The 23,422-nt window shown below is 39.9% G+C and overlaps 1 protein-coding gene across 11 annotated transcripts; it reads left to right on the forward strand.

Annotated features, from left to right (window-relative positions):
• Positions 1-10,809: 10,809 nt before the first annotated feature.
• On the forward strand, positions 10,810-23,120 carry LOC114277923 (uncharacterized). Of its 11 annotated transcripts, none has more exons than XR_014347903.1 (4): positions 10,810-11,131; positions 13,246-13,344; positions 14,001-14,090; positions 18,495-18,844. XR_014347903.1 is itself a non-coding variant. In XM_082900635.1 (4 exons), exon 4 carries the CDS (start codon positions 21,847-21,849, stop codon positions 22,462-22,464), a length of 618 nt encoding a protein of 205 aa, XP_082756761.1. In that variant the 5' UTR covers positions 10,810-11,131; positions 12,500-12,542; positions 13,246-13,344; positions 21,045-21,846; the 3' UTR covers positions 22,465-23,120. The 11 variants fall into 11 exon arrangements, 3 of the variants coding, with proteins under 3 accessions (XP_082756761.1, XP_082756763.1, XP_082756756.1); XR_014347906.1 differs by having other exon boundaries at positions 14,046-14,090; XM_082900635.1 differs by lacking the exons at positions 14,001-14,090; positions 18,495-18,844 and adding exons at positions 12,500-12,542; positions 21,045-23,120.
• The last annotated feature ends 302 nt before the right edge of the window (positions 23,121-23,422 follow it).

Consider the following 23,422-nt stretch of genomic DNA (forward strand, 5'->3'; position numbering starts at 1 on the left):
GTAAAGTGCGTTGTGTGTGCAATGTACAAGTAATGAGGAGTAGAAATATAAATCAAGAGGACAGAAAGTACCTCCCAGGCTCTCCAATAACCGCCAAGTCTCCCTGCCCGCGGGAGGTCGCGCTCATGTAACAGTAAAGGGTAGCCAGGCCGGCGCCACCCCAGTCGTACCGACTGACTTGTGATAGGTCAACTAGAGCGCTCAACAGATACAGCCCAACCGTGTTCCCTCTATCGGCGAACAGAGTAGTCCCGAAGAGGAACATAAGAAAACCGCGGGCATACTGCTCTGTCTCCTCAGGAGTCCCGGGCTCCATCTCCACCCGCCGAAAATGGGAAGAGAACCAAGTGTACCGGACTCTCCCGGAAGCCCTGTCAACAGGCGGGCGGGCCCCCAGTAAATGTATCCAAGCGGCCTCCTATTCGCCCATGTCCTCGTCATAAGGAATGGACCAACCTCCTATGTCCAGGCCGGTCAATACAGCAAAGTCTAGCGAGGTCATAGTCAAATCCCCAGTGGCGGAAAAATGAAAGGAGTTGGTGGTGTCCCACCATCTCTCCACCAAAGCGGCCATCAATGTCCTCTTGGCAGGACAACGCGATAATCCCATGCAGAAGGCCCCGAACCCCGCCAGGTCTACTAAATCCTGGACACCCTTCGGGAGCTCAGTATACCAATCTCTCGCAGCGGTGGAGCCATATCCCCGCACATTGCGAGAACCAACCTCCATTCAGAATGAATACGTGTGTTAGTATAAAATGAATGAGCTGTGTGCCAATGAAATGAATGAGCTGTGTGCCAATGAAATGAATGAGCTGTGTGCCAATGAAATGAATAAGCTGTGTGCAAGTAAATGGGCTGCGTATTCAAAAAATCAGAGTTAGGGCTGTGTGTTCTACTCTCAATCAGTGTGGGCTGTGTGTTCACTATCAATTTGGGCTGCGTGTTCAGAAAATCAGAGTTTGGGCTGTGTGTTCTACTCTCAATCAATGTGGGCAGTGTGTTCACCATCAATTTAGGCTGCGTGTTCAGAAAATCAGAGTTTGGGCTGTGTGTTCTACTATCAATCAGTGTGGGCTGTGTGTTCACCTTCAACTTGGGCTACGTGTTCAGAAAATCAGAGTTTGGGCTGTGTGTTCTACTCTCAATCAGTGTGGGCTGCGTGTTCACCATCAATTTGGGCTGCGTGTTTAGAAAATCAGAGTTTGGGCTGTGTGTTCTACTCTCAATCAGTGTGGGCTGTGTGTTCACCATCAATTTGGGCTGCGTGTTCAGAAAATCAGAGTTTGGGTTGTGTGTTCTACTCTCAATCAGTGTGTGCTGTGTGTTCACCTTCAACTTGGGCTGCGTGTTCAGAAAATCAGAGTTTGGGCTGTGTGTTCTACTCTCAATCAGTGTGGGCTGTGTGTTCACCATCAATCCGAGCTGCGTGTTCAGAAAATCAGAGTTTGGGCTGTGTGTTCTACTCTCAATCAGTGTGGGCTGTGTGTTCATCATCAATCCGAGCTGCGTGTTCAGAAAATTAGAGTTTGGACTGTGTGTTCTACTCTCAATCAGTGTGGGCTGTGTGTTCACCATCAATCTGAGCTGCGTGTTCAGAAAATTAGAGTTTGGGCTGTGTGTTCTACTCTCAATCAGTGTGGGCTGTGTGTTCACCTTCAACTTGGGCTGCGTGTTCAGGAAATCAGAGTGTGGTGTAATAACCCTCATCACTGCTTACCGATAAACATTGATTACCGTCAAACTGAACTGATTATGACTGATAATTGAACTGATTAAAGTACTGAACTGACTGACTGAAATCTGGAACTGAATTGACTGAGTCTATCTGTTTAATTGTGCATCTATCTGTTTGATTGATTATTTGATCTGTTCGTGTTTTAGTGTTTAAACTGCTAATTGAAGGCCTTATCGGCGGCCGAATCGGGAATTGATTGATGTTTTATGATCCTCATAATTAATATGATTTTATGGTATATTTATCTGAAAACTGATTAGGTATGATTAAACTAGATTAAAATGAGTTAATTGCAAAGTTTGCCGTAATTACCGTTTTGCCACCGAGTGGCCCACTACCTAGTTATGCTAGAGCCTTGCATACTTGACTCTAAACATCTCTTAAGCTCCATTTCTTGCACACAAACCGACCATAGGGAGGCGGGAGTGAGAGATTGAGTTGTTCATCTTGAGTTCTTGAAGATTTGGCTTAGACAACTTGGAGAATTGAAAGTTGATTGTTGATTTGTGGTTTTACACTTGTAATTGAAGCTCTAGGTAAGAGAATTCAACCTTTATTGATGTGTTTGAGCTTGTTCTTGCATGATTCATGCCAAAATTGAGAATTGAGCCATGATTTAGTGCTAGCATGTTGTAATAGAGCATAATTCATGCATGCATGTTAGTATTGTGGGATTTTGGGTTGAGTTCATGGCAAATTGTCACATGCATGTCCATAATTTTGTAATGGTCCATGTTTTCAACTTGTTTTTGGATCAATTGGCTCCTTAGAGCATCAAATTGAAGCTTTGAATTGATTTGAATTCATGCATGTTTGCATGTTCTCCATGTTCATGAAAATGGTTTGAAATTGGGTTTGAATTAAACACCCTTGGGCTTTGATTTCTCAAAATTGAGCTTTGAACCATGTTATTCTATGTGTTTACAAATGTTTTCTGGAAATTCAGCCCAAGAGGTCGAGTTTTGAATTGTGAAAGCTTGGTTTGAGCTTGGAGGTGCAATCTGGGTTTTCCAGATTTTTGCACTTCCGCTCGAGCGGGGAATTGGGCGCTCGAGCGGAGAATCCGAGCATCCAGTATTTCTCTGCACTGTTTTACAGTCCGCTCGAGCAGAGGATTGGGCGCTCGAGCGGAGTCTTGTGTCTCAAGCTCGAACGGGCGTCGAGCGGAGATTTCACCCATCCAGTACTTTTACAGTACGCTCGAGCGGGAAAGTTGACGCTCGAGCGTGTACCTTTGTTGCATGTCCGCTCGAGCGGGGAAACCTGCGCTCGAGCGGGACTCTGTTTTCTGAAAATTCTGAAACTGTTTTCTGATCACATCTTTGCATCCTCATTCCATTCTAGGCATTCCTAGGCCTAGTTTAAGACATCTTATTGAGAATATAGATGTAGAACACACCGAGGCAAATTAGGGATTAAGTTATGATATTTCCCAACTGTGTAGCTTAGTGTGTGTTCAACCTGTGAACTGTGTAGGGTTGGCGACTGGGGAGACACGCTCTAGCATACTGTAGCCCAAATTCTGTGAGTAACAATTGTGTAAAGATATGTTTAATTGAGAATGTTTTCTGACTGTTTAACGAAACTGTTTTCTGAAGTAATTATTGTTAATTGTTTGAATGTATGTCCTATATTCTGAAATGTATTGTGGCATCCTTAGCAACTGTTGTATACTGTTACTGCTACTGTTACAGAGATCTCTGTCGGTTCCCTCGTGGAACCACTACTGTTTACTGATTGATGGCCATCATTACTGTTCGGTCCTTAAGACCTACTGTTTACCGCTATGCTAATGGATGTACCACCTATGACTGAATAACTGTTCTGACTGAAAGACTGAAGTATTGTTTAATGAACTGCTTTCATTACTGTAAGGACATTTCATTCTTAACCTCTTTACGCATTATGTTATTCACTGGGTTTTAGCTCACTTTTTATATATATATATATATATATGTAGGTGCTCAGCCACCAGATCGGAGCTAGGAGCGTGGGTTAGACTCCAGTTTTGTCAAGCCAGCCTTTGTGCCTCACTGCGAGGTTCCGAGTTGCCATGCTATGGCTTTGGGGTGTTTTGTTTTTCCCCCGTCTGTCTCCATACTGTTTGGATTACTGTATAGACTGTCAGCTACTAACTGTACTGTTATCAAGGGATTAGGTCCCTGTATTGTGTGATTGTAAATTTTGTATAGACTGTACTGTTTGTATGTATGAATGCATGAAAAATCTTTTTGGCATACAAACTGTCACAGCTCAATGGACATTATTTATTTACTGTATTGGCTTCCGCCGGGCCTTGAACTCTGTTTTACTGTACTACTGTTAAGCAGGCCTTCGGTAATCTCGGATTACTGGCCGATTACGGTGCTAAACCCATAGGGCCAGGTTTGGGTCGTGACATGCGGGCTGTGTGTTCACCATCAATCCGAGCTGCGTGTTCAGAAAATCAGAGTTTGGGCTGTGTGTTCTACTCTCAATCAGTGTGGGCTGTGTGTTCACCATCAATCCGAGCTGCGTGTTCAGAAAATTAGAGTTTGGGCTGCGTGTTCTACTCTTAGTCAGTGTGTGCTGTGTGTTCACTTTCAAATTCGGGCTGTGTGTTCGACAAATCAGTGTTTGAGCCGTGTGTCCACTTCTTAACTAATGTGTACCGTGCGTTCGCAATCAGTTAATGAGCCGAGTGTTCAGAAATTCAAGTGTTTAAGCTACGTGTTCAAGATGCAAACAAAGTACTATGTCATAGGCTAAATTGTGTGTTCAAGCATGGCAAAGGCACAAAATGCACGAAAAATGCAGAAAATAAAGTAAATACCTCTCGCGCCTCATAGGAGAGATGATGCTCTGGCTCTCGCAGAAATAGATCTCCGGGTGCTCGATCATCAAAATCAGAAAAGTGACGAAAAGTGGCCCGGGGAAGAACATGTGCCGGCGGGGCATACCTCTCGGGAATAAAGGGTCGAACCCTCGGAGGCAAAGTCATGACATCAAAATCATCCCCGGCACCTGGAGAGCCTCCACCATGAGGAAAATTACCCGCCATTTCGGAAAATCTGCAAAAGGGGCAAAAATGAGCAAAAATTGGAAAAAGTCAACAAAAGTCAACTCTCGGGAAGTAAAAAAGTCAACAAAAGTCAACTCCCAAGAAAATCTTCCAAATATTGAGACAAACTCACCTCAATGGGCGAAAATGAGAAAAGAAGCCCCGAAACCAAAATTTAATCGGTTCAAAGTGCTTGAAATTGAATGTTTTCGCGAAAACAACTTGCGTGGGGCGTTGGAAAACGCGTATAGAGCCCGGATCTGAGGGAGAAAATGGTTTGGGAAGCAAGAGGAGAAGATTTCGTGGCTGATGTTATGAGCTCAAAGTGTTTGGGTGAGAGTATATATATAGAAGAAGGTGAAAAGACCAAATTGCCCGCGGATTTGGGCAAGTGGCCGGCCGGCCACCTTTTCTAGCCGGCCGGCTATTCTCTTTTTGAAAAACTAGCCGGCCACCTCCCCTTGGGAAAATAACTAGCCGGCCATGTTTCCCACATGCTTACCTAGCTCTCTGCAAATTTTGAGGAAGATTGGAGTTCCCGGGACCTGAAAAAGTTCAAGAGAAGTGCACTTTCGGTCGCGAAATTGCTCCGCCGGAACTTCAGCTTCAAGTTCTGACATGTGTCTCATCATTATTCATCAAAATCAAGATGTATCCTTTTTGAATGTGTTGTAGCCTTTCCAGGAAGTGAATCGGAGGCCGTGATCGAGTCGCCTTCGCCAAAACGCGCGTTTCCTTGCTCGTTATTTCGTACCAAACGGGCACCTTGATTTATGCTCGTTTTACACTATCATGCGCATAAATTGAATTCTCATGAGCATACTTGCATTATTATGCACATTTCTTGATATTGCCATACCTCTGTGCTTGAGCATGCGTTGTCACGCACGTTCCTTTCTCGCCTCGCGATGCATTCACTCGCCGGCACCGCGTGTGTCAAACTTTCGGAATCACATTGAATATATGTTGTTAGCATATTGTGCTTGTTGAATTTCTCTCTTTTGCAGGCACGATATTGTATGTACGGTTTACTTAAGGCTGGTGCGACCAGACGAATCGCGCAGGTATCGTATCTTCTCCGTGTGAGACGCGAAGAGAATTGAACAATTCTCCGCATTCTTAACTGCATGAAATGTAGTTGTTGCTTTGCATTCTTGCTTAAAACTGTTGCATCTATTTGCGAATACTTGCTTCATTACAGCTTGCTGCATTTGCATGATCATTGAGTTACCTCCGGCTCTGTGCATATCACTTTGCATTTTGCCCCCCTGCCCGCGGGCATGCCTGCGGGCACATCTCTGTTTATCTTATACGTTTGTCTAAGTCTTCGGCCTTGTCAAAAATGGGTCGTCTCTAGGCTTTGACATTCACTCCAGTCACTTGTGACTTCCGAGTTCTGTCAAAGAGGGGCAACTGTAGACACCCCATTTTTGACCAACCTTAAGACTCAGACTTCACCAGTTGAGCGCTTGGTGATATTGCATAATGTGCTGGTTCAGAAGTTTCAGAGTCTTGGCCGTGAGCCTTGCCTCCGGATTTTCGAACCCTCTTCTGTGCCTTGCCTCGGTTTGCGAACCAGACTCGATTTTTCTCTGTTTCTTTTCCTGAGGGGAGGGAGAGGTCCCGTAGACCATCTCTCAATGGCCGTGGGCTACATTTTGTGGCTATAGGCCATTTTGCCCATTTCGGAGCCCGGTTCTCAGTTTTCGGAGCCGTCAGGCCGTGTGCCTCAGTTCGGGACCGCTTAAGCACCTCTGTTTGCTCCGGTTTTTGGCATGCATCTTATTTGCTCCCTTTTGAGGGACGCTGAGGTCTGAGAGACCCACTTCGTGGTCGAATGCCACTTTCGGTGCTTAACAGGCAGTTTTCGGGCCCCGAACTACGTGTTTTGGCCTCCGAACATTCGTTTTGCATCGGTTTTCGTTCATTTTTGGCAGGTACCTCTGTTTCATCCCCAGGAAGGCCGTAGAAGGGTGGGAGGCCAGCAATTGTTTCAGAAACCAGTTATATTCCTCTGGCGCCCTCCGACGCCCGTTTTTCTCACTTCCGAGCCAATGTTGAACACCCTTGGACCATTTTCTTGAACTTCTGACCACATATTTGTGATGTACACACATGGGAGGACACCAAAAGTTGGTGGCCGGCCAGTAATTCCACCTGACCCTTTTGAACCTTTCCTAAAAATGGCCTATTCTCTCTCCTGTTTTACAATTGACAATTTTGAACCACAGGGTTGTGTTGAGGGCACCTGGGAGGACAGCAATTTGTGGTGGCCGGCCATTAAATCCTCTTGACCCTTTTGACCCTTGGCCGGCCGGCCATGGGGGGTGGCCGGCCGGCCACCTGAAGCTCCAAAAACTAGCCGGCCATGATCCTTGCAATATGTACATTACAGCTATACATTTTTTTCCCCCAAAAAACCTGTATCCGGGGGGACAACTTTTGGGGGGAAACTTGGCTTGTTTTCCCCCCATTTCTTTCCCTCCTTTTCCCCCCTCTTTGATCTATATACCTGGCCTCCAGCTCTGTCCCAAGGGTTACCAAAAATTCCCTAAGAGCTCTTGCATTGTATCCCTCTCATCTCTCTCATTTCCTTCAAAAAACACCTAAAATCCTATCCCATTTTCACACCACTACCTAGCATCACCACCACTACTCCATTTCCAGCAGCTTGGGGAGCTTTCCAGCAGCTAGGAGGCACCACTTCTCAAGCCAAGAAGCAACCAAGGGTTGGTCTCCAAGGGTAAGTACCAATTTCCTCTTTTTGAGCTTAATCTTGAAACTTTTTTTTAGCTATTTTGCTTGCTGTTTTGAGCTCCGACCAAAACTTAAAGTACCCTTTATTTGAGCTCTATTTCATGTTTCATTAAGGGAATTTTGGCATTTGAGGTCCCTATCTTGCACTTGCTTCATTATCCTTCTTAAGTGCCATTATCTTGCATAGTATTTTTGGCCTGTGTATGATCTTTTTTGGAGCATGATGCAAACTGTAGATAGGCTTATTTTGAGCCCCTCTTCAACATTGAAGAAGGGCTCATCACTGTTTGGGACCCCCATGTGCCACTTGTCATTATACCCCTCTTTGGTCCCCATTTTTGCATGATTTGGCAGCCCATTGTGCTTCTGTTTTTGGGTTCTTTTCAGAACTGAAAATAGTCTTATTTTGGCCCATTCTTCATGTTTCATTAAGGACATTTCATGGTTTGAGGCATCTTTTATACAGTTCATGTTATATCTCTCTTTTGGGCCTCATTTTGCATAGCATCTTGGACATATTTGCAGACTGTTTTGGGTCCGGCCATCAATTGTAAAATGCTTTATTTTTGGCCCCTCTTCAACATTGTTGAAGGGCCCTTTTGTGTTTAAGGCCAGCAACCACCACTTGCTTCTTTGGCCATCTTTTGGCCCATTTCTTACATGAGAATTTGGCCATACCTGTGCTTGTTTTTGTGGTTTGCCATAAACTGTAAAAGATCATATTTTGGGCCCCTCTTCAACTTTGTTGAAGGGCTCTAATCTGTTTGGGGTCAGCAGCTGCGAGTTGTTTCATTATCTCACATTTAGGGCCATTTTTGCATGCTATTTTTGCCCTATTTGTGTTTGCTGTTTGGCCATGCTTTGAACTGTAAAAATGCTTATCTAGGGGCTACCTTGCTTCTGTATTTTCATCTCATGTTCAAATTATGCATGCATTGCATAGCTATAGGCCATTTCATGCGCCAAAATTCATGTTTCGGGACTTGTTCCATGCATCGGGTATCATTTCGCCTTGCTTCGGGGCTGTTTTGCCCCTCATTTTGCTACTGATTTTTGCATGTTTGCATATCATATTCCATGTCTTTGCCATGTCTCATTAGAGTGGCATTTCGATGCCTGAGGGTCGGTCCTCGGTTTGCGTGCACGCGTCCACGCATTTCGAGTTGTCTTGTTTTCATCTGATGGCCTCCTATGTGAGTGTGGCTGAGGCTCTCTCATGTTGGTGTAAGCCCATTATTGCATTGCGTGTGCCATTTCATCCATAGCATTGTGTATGCCCGGTTGTGTATTACCTTATTGCATTGTGTATGTCATTCCATAACATTGTGTATGTTAGGATTGTATCTTAGTTGCATTTCATGCATGTCATGCATATTGCATCGTGTTCGGGATAGGAGTTAGCCCGAGCATGGGAAACGAGGTACGTTTCGTGCTCCGAGTGACGGAACATGTCTCAATTCTCCAGTCACCGACACTCCGGATTATCCATGATGGAGTTAGGTTTTTGTTTTGTTTTCATATGCATTCATTCTATATTGAGTTGTGCAATTCGACTCCTCGGCCATCATGCATCGAGATGCGTGATTGGTGGCACGAGGATCGAGGCATGCATACATTTGTGAAAATACATTGCTATGCCCCTTTCCTGCTCTCTGTTGCAGCAAATCAAAAATCAGCGGTCTTTCGAGGCTTGGCACGCATTTCAAGAACAGGTGCAAACAGAGGCTAATTGGGGCATCGTCATGGATTTCCGCGCAAAGGCAACCCGGGCATGCATCATTCATCATCCGGAATGGAGTCAAGGCAGTCCCTGGCTTGCATGCCAGTTTATTTACTTTCTTAGTTAATTTGTTAATTAATTAGGAATTTGTACATTATTTGGACTGTAATATTTGGACTGTACTATTCTTTTATTCGGGACTGTATATTTATTCGGACTCTCTGTGCGAGGGCATAATTGTAATAAGTGTGCGTGCGTGTGATGTTTATTTTCCAACCCCACGTCTTTCTTCCCTTTTATTTACCTGCTTATGATGGTTAGATTAGGGCATATTTCAATTAGCATACAGTATGACAACATGTTTGCATCATTCATCTGTTTTGCATGCACCGGGCTCGGCGCATCATACTAACTGCATTGTATTTCAATTTCAAAGTTGAATACATGTTAGCTGTAGCATTCCATATGCCATGTTTAGAATAGCCGAGCCTGCTATAATTGCATTTTTACATGTGTTGCATTAGGCATTTCTGTATACTTAGGATTCATGCATGGATTTCTAATGAGTTTCTGTTTTGGCTTGGAGTACTCGGTGAGTTTTTATGCTTTAGCATCCTTGCATGCGTGTGAGTGACTGCCATGAATAGCATGCTTACCATGAAGCTATTTGCTTATGTGATATAACTGCCTGAATGCCCGTGGATGAAGGTTAGGTTACTTGGATTGGAATAAATCATCAACTGTTTGTTTTAAGCCCACTAGAGAGTGGCAAAACCATCTTTTCTAAGCCCACCCGAGGGTGGCAAAATCTGCATTTTAAGCCTACTTGCGAGTAGCAAACCATCTTTCAAAAAACAAACATGAAATGTTTTCTTCCAATTCGGGCGATCCAGTCTATACTTGTATGCTGTGCGCATCACATAGTAACCTAGGCTAATAACCGGAATAAGGACACACAATGTTTTCAAAACTTGATATCACGGTTAGTAGAGGCCGATCTTTGATCGGGCGAGCGGGGGTGCTCGCGAAGTGACCTTCCCCAATCGTACCCAAGTTTCTGAGCCGAGGCAACTTTGGTGATGACGGACACGTGGCCTTTGGCACCGAGTCAGGGTTTCCTAAATTTCCTCAAAATAAAATATTTAGGTGGCAACTCTGTATCTGGCAAAGCAGTCCATGTTTGGCACTTCTTTCAAAAATCAGTTTTCTCAAAAACGATTTGCTAGATTTGGACACTTTGCTTCAAACTTAGAACCGTGACATTTGAGAGTCCTGAGCTGTAGTGACCCCAAATGAACAGAACGGGAGCTCGTTCCTCCCAGGGCGTTCGGGGACGTCTACAGTACTCAACGAGTTCTACACATTGAACGATTCAAATTATCAAAACATGACCCATAATAAACCTTTATAGACCCAACAGCACAATCCAACCTAATTAAAGACCGAACAAAAGCCATTCTCATAATATATTACACAGAACTTACGTAACATAAGTATCCGAACTCCCTATTTGTTATGTTAATATCATATATATATATATATATATATATTTAATCACAGCATGTCACTTCCTTTCCAATTCTCTTTGCCTCTCTTTCTGATTCATTAGCCCTAATTCTTTTGCTATCTTTGAAACCACCAACTCTGTAGTCTCTGGAATTGCCTCTCTCTCTCTCTCTCTAAATATCGTAACCTTTTATTTGAAGTTAGGGTTCAGTGAGAGCCATGGAAATGCAGCCTATGATGAAAAATGCAATGTCAAACAATTAATCTCAAACCCCAACCGATCTCTACAACACTTCTCTGTATCGAACGATTCGACCTCTGTGCAATCTCTCTCTACACCATCATTACCGCATTCATCTCTCTCTTCTTGGTAAGCACTCTATGCCTCTCTTTCTCTATGTATTCTATGTGTTCCTATATATATATATATATGTTTATATAATCGCCTTCGTTTTTCCTGCAAGAATGACGATTTTAGGGTTTGCAACACAAGAAGATGAAATAAGAAAACTGAAGAGATTTTGTTTCCTTATATGTGTTTAATATTAGAGTAAGGATATATTCATTTGACTTCCAACAGATGAACAATTTGACTTTATTTTTTACTATTTTTTTGATATTGGAACTGCTCATTAGCTTGTTTGATTGGTTTTTGTAATGCTTTTAGAAAATAAATTTGATTTATGATTCCTATTTGTGTTTACATGATATAAATTTGGGGACTCTGCCTCTATGCCTTCTGATCTGCCTCTATGGATTACCCGAAAATCTATCTGCTAACATATACAAAACAATGACAAACAAATTAGACTGTATGCTTAATATAATAAAATAGAATAGATGGGTCATCATTTTAATTCATCAAAAAAAAAAAAAAACCCATTGTCAGCAGTCACCTTTCCTCCCAAATTAATCAACACTTGATTGATTTCAAGACTACTGAGTCCTTTTCAATTAACTTGAATTCTGTTGTTTCAATCTGAAGTATCAATTTTTTTTTGTTTTTAAGAATGATGAATAATGTTCCAAAATTCTGATATAAATCTTTTTAATTTCTAGAGGCATTTCATGTGGTGTGGTGGAAGTTGATAGTCCTATTTTTCATGGTATCTGTCACAGTTTAAGGATGTGATACAAACTGCTGCTCTGTTTTCATGATTGTGCAGAGGCTTGACTTCGATGAATTTTTAAAACTAGTTCTCTTTTCTGAAGTTTTTTGTTTTGTTTTTTTAATTGGAATGAACTCTGTTCTGAAGTTTAGAACAAAAGAGTTTAACATTATTGGTTAATGCTTCCGCTGCGCCACTTTGATTGTTGCTATATTATACCTTAAAAACTCTCTGTATACAAACAAATAATCGAAACAGTGAGCAGATAGATATAAAGTTTGATGATAAAGTTGGTTGCTCTGATCTGAAACCCAACAATGGCCTCAATCCCCTGTATCTCCAACCAATCTTCGCTTCACAACCCCACAATTCTTCATCTTCTTCAATATATTCTTGGATATGTTTAACCTATTTTGTGGCCTGACTGTTTTTAATTATATCTCTCACTTTTATGATTCTTTTAAATGAAATTTATAGATGAAGTTTTTAAACTTCAATGCTTTTGTTTGGTTGTTTGGACAATTCTTTGTTGCATTTTGGATTATTTTAATTTATGCTGCTATTTTTCTTTAGTAACATTTACTTTTCTTATTGAACTGGAACTTGGCATCAATGCCCTTCATATTAAGCTCCGTGCAACTGGTGGAAACAAGACAAAAACACCTGATCCAGGTGCTCAGTCTGCACTTCGAACCCTTGCTCATTCAGAATGAAAATCGGTCACATTGATACCTTTCTTGTTCTGTTGAAAGTAGTTTTTTTGGTTCTATTTTATGTTGCCTTTTTTTATTCTCTCAATTGAATCGTAAAAAATACACGGTTGCATCACTGATTTATCCAAATAATGTGGTGGATTTTAAAATGAATTTGAAATAAGATATTTCAAATTCATTGATATTCACAGAATTCGGTGTGTTTCTGGGGTTTGTGTGGAAGTCAATGAATGGCGAACTTAGTAACACTTGATTGATCAATGGTCACCTAGGCCTAAGGGGGGTGATGCGGAAGAGTTGAGCTCAACTGTTGAAGTTCCTTGTAATAGTCTCTCTGTTGGAGATCAAATTGTTATATTACCTGGAGTGAGTAAAGTCTCACTGTTTTCCCATTTAACATCAGTCCTCCCTTTTTTGTTCATTTTTAATGGAATCTGCACTAAGTTATATGCCCTTGTGGGTTATTGAAGGTTGACTTTGTAATTATCTTAATTTTTCATGCCATTGGCTTTTTTGTTCTATTGCCACTTTGGATGCAACACAAAGGTTCTAGCTGCTGCTAATTCTAGCATGTTCTGGTTGAAAATATTGCAGTGACAAAGAATCATGATTTATTTTGTGGTGTAGTCTGTATATTGCCTGACACACGTTCCATTGTTTAGGATTGTGTTCCAGGTGATGGAATTGTTAGAGATGGTAGAAGTGCAGTTGACGAGTCAAGTTTCACGGGGGAGCCTCTGCCTGTGACCAAACTACCTGGGGTAATAATATGATCCTCTCATACTTTTAGTTTAGTTCACTGCTTTATTTAATCTAGTAAAAAACAAGGAAATTGTTTCTGATTGCATGCTGTTTTTAATAGGTAAAAGACATTATAAATAAATAAAGCAACAGGGAGGTGCCACCCATGTACATGAGATGAGGGATAAAAACAACTGAACAAACAATCTCTACTCAAAAGATTCTCAAAAACAAAGAATCGGTTCAAGGATGGATCAATTCCACCTGACCATAAAAATATATATATAAAAATGATAAGGTTTTGCTTGTCAATTTAAAAAAAGGTTCTTTCACCCCTCAGAAGGTCCTTTCAAGAGGTGGAAGAACCTGATTGCATGGTTATACTTCTTTAAAATGAACCTTTTTTGGGGGCCAAGGGAGGGACGGGAGCTGCATTGCACTTCATTAATTTCAAGATTTTTCCCCACCATCTTATCATACTATAGTAGATTGCATGTCTATACTAGGTTGAAGTTGCAGCTGGAACTATAAACCCTTTTTTTTTCATTCAGTTTTATCTTCCAAAAACAAAACAAAAAAAAGATTGCGAGTTTGATTTTTGATTGATTTGTTGTTCGAGTTAAATATTGTACTGGAAATCAAGCAATACGATAACTTGAGTTTGACTTTGACAAAGAGCACCAACATGTTGATAACAAATCTGTGGATTCAATTGTGAAAGGAAATCCTCCTGTAATTGAAGATTGTTCCTCTACAACATTAAACCGTAAGTGCATTCTTGATGTTAGTTTTGTTGGTCGGAATAGCTTCTTTATGCATTTCCTCTGATGTCATGACTTTGATTTCTGCTCTGTGTTGATTTGCACGAGAACTAAAGTAGGAAATTATTGTCTGATTTGTCCAACCAAAGTTAGCAATTTTATTAGTAAGTTTGTTTGATATCTTCTAATTGCTGAGTCAAAAAAAGAATTACTGTTGTAACATTTGGGTGTCAGTAAGTTGTCTTGATTTTGTTAAAACCTATCACCTACTATACCTACCACCAAACCTACCATCACCTACTCCACCTACTACACCTACTCCACCTACTACATACCTACCTCCTCTAATCTTCTATATATAGGATTGTAAACATAATAACATATATCAATCAATAATACATCTATTTTAACATGGTATCAGAGCTATAGGTTAAGCTCTTGGTGCTCTTCGCCTTCTGGCGGGCGGCAACTTTGCCTTAACCGCCCGCCAGACCTCAACCAATTGAAACCTCCAATCACCGCCAATAACCACTGCAGCAACTCAAACCACTGCTAGCTCGAATTGACGCCAACTCATCTCGCAACCAGTGTTTCATTTCGGCCTACTGTAGATACAGATTGCATCTTCGTCAACCAAAGCTTCGTTTGTTTGCTCACTGCCCGCTGCTGCAACTCCGGGCACCGTCGCCGACCATCCCAACTCGCATGGTTTGCATGCTTCGTGTCCAGCACCTGCAATATTGCTGCATCTGTCAGCCGTGACTGCTGACCACGACGCCTACCCAATGCGTCGTTGGTCCGTCCATCATCCTTCTCATTCACTGCTCATGCGAGCTACATGTGCTGCCGCCGACCTGTTCTAACTGTCTCGGTGCCGTGTATGTGTTTAGATGTAAGAACACAAGACATGTCCTCGATGGCCACCAATCTCTCTCTCTCTCTCTGCACCTGGGCTCTCTCTTCTTGGTGGTGCATGAAAACAAACAAGGCAGCATGTTTGGTTTTTCAGAGAGAAACACACGGCCCACATGACATGCATTTAATCTCTCCCTCTCGGCAGACCTATGCACATGGGCACACACTCAACACACAACCCAGGGAGGTGGTTGAGGGGTTGTTTGGTGTTATTCGCAGTGGTGTCAGCTCTGTGTGTGTGTGGACCTGCTCTTTATTGGAAGTTCAAGAAGGGCTTAAGGTTGGGACCCACTTCTTCACCTGCTTGCACTCCTTGCCTTTGTGATTGTCCTCCCCCTCTCTCCCTTCTCAAGATTGCTCCTGGCTTGGCAAATCTTTCTGTTACAGACTGTGGAGGAGATGACCCAGATCTCAAAGAGGAGACGGAAAAGCAGTTTGTGGATCTGTTGACAGAGGAGATGAAACTGCAGGAGACAGTGAATGAAGAGCATGCTCACCATATGAACATTACCTTTGTAGAAGCAAGAAGGGTAGCTTCCCAGTATCAGAGGGAGGCAGAAAAATGCAATGCTGCCACAGAGACTTGTGCCCAAGTTTGTCATCTTGTTAAAGCAAACAAATTCACTCTCTCTCTCACATTTGGGCTTGTCACCTCTCTCTCCTCTGTTTGATTTCAAAATCCATTATTTTTATTTATTTTCTCCAAACCACTTTCCTTATTTCCCCATCTTTCATTTTGATTTCAAATATATTTTTATTATTTCTTTCTTTATTTTTCTTTCACATTATTTTTAATCTTTTTCAAATTCCATTCATACCATATAGCTTTGCACACCAAACCATAATTTATTCATCTCAGGGATCAACCCCGATCACAATTTTACACACACAAAAAAAAAAAAAAAAAAAACAACAACAACAACAACAACAACAAACCAAAAACACAACACCAAAAGATTTGTTTTCTTTTCTGCAGATGGCCACCCACCGACCTCACTTCTTCGCCTATTCCGCCGGTCTTTTCTTCTTGCCTCCGTCCTGGGCGGCCTTTGACGGTATTGCCTCCGTGTTTCCCACTCCACTGGGCACGATCACTCCACCCTGCTCCTCCACTGCAGCATATGGCGGACCTCCAAATCGGAACATAACGGTGGCCTTCCGCTTCAGCTCCTTATTTTCCGCCTTTAGCACACTTATCTCTGCTCGCGCATCCTTATACATGCGTTGGAGCAGAGCCAGTTGGGCGTTTAACTGCTGCACCTCATTTGTCCTACTCTGAAGCCGGTGCGACAAGTTTGTGACCGCCGTCATGGTCTCCACACATGACTTCAGTGTATACTGATTGGCCTTAATATCCGTTTGCACTGCCATTTTTTGCTCCACCGACCGTATCGGAAAGTTCAACGGAGCAAAGCCAGAGGTGTTTCGCCTTTTGATGGCTCGACGCTTTCTGTCGGGCACGACTTTTGATGAAGTGGGCACGCCTTTTGAGGGCGCGACTTTTGAGGGCTCGATATATATATCTACATGTATATCTTTTGGGCAGCCTATATACACACTCATACAGTGTCTTCTACACCGGTCCGACATGACCTTATAAACTGTCTTCTACATCGGTCCGACATGACCCCGTAAACTGTCTTCTACAGCGGTCCGACATGACCCCGTAAACTGTCTTCTACGCCGGTCCGACATGACCCCATAAACTGTCTTCTACAGCGGTCCGACATGACCCCGTAAACTGTCTTCTACACCGGTCCGACATGACCCCAAAAACTGTCTTCTACATCGGTCCGACATAACCCCATAAACTGTCCCGACATTGATTCCGGTTAGCTTCTACAACGGTCTGCCACAACCATCCAGTGTCCTCTACAACGTTATGACACAACCATCCAGTGTCCTCTACCACGTTATGACACACCCATCCAGTGTCCTCTACAACGTTATGACACAACCATTCAGTGTTTCCTATCCTCTTTTATTTTATGTATTAGTCTATTTTCTTGTTTTGTTACTCTCTCCAAACTCAAGTTGGTTAGTTCCTATCCCCCTTGAGTTTGCGGGGGCTGTTAAAACCTATCACCTACTATACCTACCACCAAACCTACCATCACCTACTCCACCTACTACACCTACTACATACCTACCTCCTCTAATCTTCTATATATAGGATTGTAAACATAATAACATATATCAATCAATAATACATCAATTTTAACAGATTTTATATTCTTAATCATGTCTGATCATGAATATGTTTGCACATAAACACATGGACACATGTTGAAGTTCACTTAATTCAGTGTGAGCAGGGTTTTTTTAAAGGGCAAAGTTTCATCTTGTACCCCCAAACAGAACCACAAGATGATTTTTTATGGTGCTCATGGAGAATTTTGATGAAATTTGAATGGTAAACAATTATTTTCAACTTTGTGATAAAAAAATAACTCATCATTTTATGTCTTATTGCCTCGTACTGGACTAAGAAAGAGATGTAACAAAGTGGCCTTAGTAAATTGATCTTAATCTAAGGTTCAATTTTAGATCTATGTATGTCACATTCCTATTATCAACCTTGACCAAATAATCATTAATGTTATAGGTCTTTTTAATTTATTTATTTTTTGATCAGAAATGTTATAGGTCTTATGATGCTAATAAAATTGTTCAAGGCTGTGTTTGGATTGTTGATTTGGGTAGGCATTTGGAAAAGGAAAGGGAAAGGGAAAGGGAAAATGTGTGAAATGTAGCTATATTTCATTCAAATTTCACCTAGATTTTCCCTTTTCTTTTTCAAATCACTACCCAAATTCATGATCCAAACATAGCCTTGGTGTTCTCCATTTTAGTCTACTTTGATTTTTGTTAAGTTGGCATTTCATCAATATATATGGGATTTTGTTTACAAGTGCCTAAGAGAAATTTGTTGAGAAGCTTGAAATGGTTGTAGGTTCTTTACTCCAAATCTAGATAGAGCCTGGAGCTGGTTGTTCCCTTTTAAAAACCTTCTTTTTGTGCTTCCCTCCCTGCTACCTACATAAGAATCCAGATGTGACTTCTTGGTATAGGGGAAGCTCCTCTGCCCTTTCCTCCTTGCACTCAACTGATTTGTCATATAGGCTGGGTGTACAGGGGGTTATAATGGGGGTCACGGGGCCTTCCAATTTTTTGAGAGCAAAACCATGTAGAATTGAGATACAATTTTAATTTTTAGGAGGACATGATTGATTTGTAAACACTTTCATAGGCAAGTTTATTGGTAACTGTTTGTGACAAAAAAAAAAAAAGTACACTAATGTATACCATCTCAGCAATTTTGACATTTTGCTTAATAGTATAATAGCTTCAATAAAGCAGTTATATTTTCATACATAGTATTGCTTATTAGGGGATGATTTATAACTTTATTGTGAAGTAGATTGTTAAATTGATTATTAGGGGATGATTTCAATGCTTGATTTTGGTTATTGATTTGATAGAACCTTTTGTAGGTCTCATGAGGAAATGTCTCTGAAGATGATAATGGCAGCTTTCTGGCCTTTGAGTTCTACATAAATGTTTATGTCTCTGAAGATGAAATGTCTCTAAAAATCTTGGCTTCTAAAAAAATACATAAGTTTATTAGTAGCATAATCACTAGACAAATTTTTAGAGATTATTTGAGATTTTTTCCTCTCTTTTTTTTTTTAAAATATTTTTTCTTCTATGCTGAGATATATGTGTGATTTTCAATAGGAAATGATAATTGGTTGCTCTGGTGTGATTTTCTTCTCTTATAGCTAGTTCAAGGAGTTCAAGGATTTTCTGGTGTTTATTATTATAAAATATTTCATTTTGTCTCTCAACTCTTTTTTATGCTTTTACTCCAACTTTAATTTCTCTTCTTATTTCTCTGTTGTTTATCCTCTTCCATTTTAGAGTTCAAAAGAGAAGCGTTTCTTATATGATATTGTTGAAAGTATGCCACTTATCTCTTTTCACTTCCTTTGGTTTGTTTGTGTTATTTTGTGTTTATAAATTTTTTTTCTTGACTTGCTTAGCAAGGATGTTTTTATTTTTAATTTTTGTGTTGATATGAAGTTTATATTTTAGAGTCATAAAGTTTGTTAATAAAACCAAAATGTTTATGATTGAGTTACTTGACGTACTTTGAATAGTTGATTAGGAAATGTTTATTTTCAAAATATACAACTAAACAAATTTTCAAATTTTAAAAAAACAAGAAAATCTTTTCAAAATTAACTTGACCTTGATTCATATTTTGACTTCAAATTTTTAGCAAGAAATGGGATAAATTATATTTTATCCTAGTAATTTTATATTCAATTATATTTTGATTTCATCATTATTTGCATTGTGCCTTTAGGCATGGGTACACACTAGCGCTATTATAAATTGTTAAATTACTTTCTTTATTTTTTTACACATCTTTTCATAAATAAAAAAAATAAAAAATCAACATTCCAAGTCATTGTAACTTCACTTGAAATGTAAAGAAATTAATTGTCACAATTAATAGTGAAAGGACTATAGTGAACTTATAAAAAATGCAAGAGACCAGAGTGTAACATTAATTCAATTAAAAATCACCCAAAAGTCTACAATGGAGAACTTGTAGTTTAAGAAGTGCTAGAGACACACACATGCACACTCTCAGAGAGAGAGAGAGAGAGTTATTAGTGAAGGAAATGAAATTGAAATGGAAATGTCAAAAATTTTCACATTGATACCTCAACTTAGAGAGAAAGAGAGAGTTACTATACTAGTGAAGGAAAAGAAATTGAAATGGAAATGTTAAAATTTTCCACATTGATACCCTAACTTTATATGGAAAAAATGAACTTACTTTTCAGGATAAAAACCAAGAAACTTTTCCTCTCTCTCTAAAGTTGTGTAACCATCTCTACATCTCTGTCTTTTTTCCCAATAAACAAACAAATAATGGATCAAAAAGTTCTTTTTTCTCAACAACCACCACAATCTATCTCCAAAAAATCCTCGAAATTTTCTCGGTTGTTTCACAGACCTCTTCAATCCATTTTCAGCCCTAAACAAACAAAAGCAAGATCGCAAGACTAATTTTTTGCTGTTTTCATTGGGTTAGGCCCACTTTCAACCATTCTAGAAGTGTCGGAGAGTGGCAGCAGCGGCGGGATTTCGTCGAAGTTTAAGTCGGTGGCAGTGGCAACAGTGATAAGGAAGTCAGCCTCTGAGCAGTTCACTGTCACCACTTCTATCAATATTTCATGTGCTTGAAAGACTTAAAAAAATAAAAAAATAAAAAATTATATATTGTGTGTTCATACAGTGTGTTCCTAATTATTTTTGTTTTTAGAATGTTGTTAATTATTATTTAATGAGTTTTAGTTGATTATAATGGTTTTGAACCTTGGTTTGTGAAATGTGATTTGTGAATTATATATTGTGTGTTCATACAGTGTTGTTAATTATATATTGTGTGTTCATACAGTGTGTTCCTAATTATTTTTTTTTTAAAGATTTGTGAATCTTGTTAATTATATGGGGAAAAAAATTACATTAATTTTATACAAATTTTTACCAGAATGATACGATAGCAACGTTATAATCATTAACAATCATTTTGACAAATTATTTATTTTCAATTAGTAGGCCCACAATGTAGTTAATAATCATTTTTGGTAAATCAAAAATTATACAATGATTGCGATTTACTGATTTAGCATCACACATACCAAAAAATAAATAAAAAATGAATCCTTCATTTTAATATGAACCTGCAATAAATTGATGAAGTATGTATGGCATTTGTCAAGATTTGTAGTTGTATAGTCTTTTATTGTTTGGTTAAATAAAATTTGTAGCTTGAGTTAAGTAACTTCGACTTGTTTCTTGGATACTCAAAAAGTAGAAAAGAAAAATCCTCAATCTGAATGAACAAATATAGACATTTATTTCCTTTTGAAATAGCTTCATCTTTATGTTCAGCAATTTTTTTCTGTAAACAATGGATCTTAAAGTAGATACCCGGTATTAAAACAGAAATTTCCTGCTCATTGCAGAGATTGAGGACAAAGTTTAGAAGACCTTGAACCTTATCAAAGAAGAAGATGGGATGAAAAAGATGGGAATACAGATTATTCTTTTTCTTTTTCTTCCTCCGGCTTGGACTCAGATTCAGATTATTCTTCAAAGGAAAAGAGTAGTAAAATGGAAAATTGCAAAATGAGTTTCAGAAGGTGACAGATGACATTAAGCAAGAACTTCAAAGTGCGCATCTAGAAGTGGCTGACTTGAAAAGGAAGTTGACAAAAACTACTGAAGAGAAGGAAGCAGAGAAGATGATTAGTGATTTAAAGATGGAAGCTGAAACGTTGAATGGTGAGAATTCAAAGTTTTTAAAGAACTTGTCACCGAATCTAGCCAACTGAGAGAGAAATTGGGTGAGAGAGAAAGGGCACTTGCGAGTCACACCGAGATACATAAGACCCATAAGAGTGAAACATTAGCTCGAATGAGGGGTTTAGAACTTAAGCTAGATTCTTTGCATACCCAGAAAGGAGAGATTGAAAAACAGAAAGTTGATGAGCTTTCCAGTCTTCTGAAGAAACTTGAGGAGAAGGGAAAGATTCGTTGTCTCAAATTGAGGATATGACGACATGGATTAACAATCTGCAACTGGATGTGGAAACCTTACAGACCCAAAAAAACAAATTGGAAGAACAATCGGTACGTGATAGCAATGAAGCATCGGGTCAAGTCAAGGACCTACTGGACAAGGTCAATGAAAAGTAACAGGAGCTAGAGACCCTAAATAACCAGAAAATTGAATTTGAATCTCAACTGGAGAAGAAAATTCTAGAAATGTCAGAATACCTTGTTCAGATAGGAACTCTGGAAGAGGAGTCAGAAAAAAATATTGCTGATCAACGGAAGATGCTCGAAGAGAAAGAGGGTCTTATGGTACAAGTGAAAGACCTGGAACGAGAAGTGGACTCTCTACGAAACCAGAATAGTGATTTGGAAGAGCAGCTAAGAAGTAAAAACCACGAGATTGATCAAATGCTAACAGAAATGGAGAGGCTGCAAGATCGAATTTCTAAATTGGAAGAAGACTACTGTGTTTATGAAATCCTGATCGAGGAACAACTAGGGGTCCAAGAAGAAGAAGAAACAAAGAGCTACGAAGATGATGATGATGATGATTTTGAGTTCCCTTGTGTGTGTGAAGACCCCACCTCTCCCAATAAGATCTTTTACAATGGCCAGATCAGACCTGTTTTCCCTATTTTCGACAGAGATTTGTTGTTTTCTGATGTTGAAAATTGTAAAGGTGAAGTGAATTCTTCTAAGCCTCCTACTCTGTCGCCGATTCGGATTCCTTTAGCGAAGCTCATGAGCGAGGACCGTGATCCTCCTTCGTGCTCCTCCTCCGAAGCCGACAAGCTCAATGGAGTTCCAGTAGGAACCTACTGCATCTGAAAATCGAAATTTGATACGTCTGCGGTGGTAGAGTCGCCGAAGAGATGTAAGAAGAGCAACTCGATGGGATCATCAAAGCGGTGGAAGTTTCGCGATCTTCTCTACCGGAGTAACAGCAACGGCAAGGACAGCTTCGTCTTTCTCGTTCCTTCGAATACCAATTCGAAGAAGAAGAACAACAAGAAAGCTTCCAAGAGAGCAACAAAAGTAAAAGTTGCCAGAAAAGTGAAGCCGACGGTGGCCGGAGGAGGAGTGGCGGTGGCGCAGGAGGGAGATCGGAGGCGGTTGTTGATGCCATACATGCAAGATTTGGTAGGGTTCTTTGCTAACGTGAACAGGTTGAGCAGAAATCTCAAGGAAATTGGAAATGCTCTCAGAGGTATTATCTGGTAAAAGGCCAATAGCAACTTGAGTGTTCTAAATTTTTATTCTTTTATTTTTGCATTTGTGTCTATTATTATGGTTTTTTTCTTTAGTTGACTGTGATATTTGATTGGTTTATTTTGACAATATCATTTGTTGGTAGAACTTTTACCAGTTTAGATTTTGTATAGGGAATTAGTGCTGTTTTTGTATACTTTTTTTTGTCGTCAATTATGTCTAAAAGTTTAGACTGCATTCATCGTTGTTCTTAAAACTTTTCAAAATTTTGTAAATCATTTATGTCCCATTCCCTCTCTCTTAGCTTTATAGTTGACATTTTAGTTTAGTGGGGTATGTAGTTTATTTTTTTGACTTTTTTGACTTTTTTATTTTTTATTTTTTTTGTATTGTCTTATTGAGCCTTTTTTATTTTTTTTTATTACCCAAAAAACTTTTTAAAAAAAATAAAAAAAATTTCCAGATTCTACTCGATGAACTATTTTTTTTTTTAAATATCCAAAAAAGAGAGATAAAAAAAATTGTGAATTTTTTTTCCTTATTTTGATTTTTAAAAAAAATAATTTTACCTTTAAAT

Source organism: Camellia sinensis, chromosome 1 (assembly GCF_055761805.1).
Source record: "Camellia sinensis isolate YWXY chromosome 1, ASM5576180v1, whole genome shotgun sequence".
Lineage (NCBI taxonomy): Eukaryota > Viridiplantae > Streptophyta > Magnoliopsida > Ericales > Theaceae > Camellia > Camellia sinensis.

Excerpts from the sequence above, each read along its gene's own strand:
- LOC114277923 (XM_082900635.1), top strand. The coding sequence starts at position 21,847 with ATGTCAGAATACCTTGTTCAGATAGGAACTCTGGAAGAGGAGTCAGAA.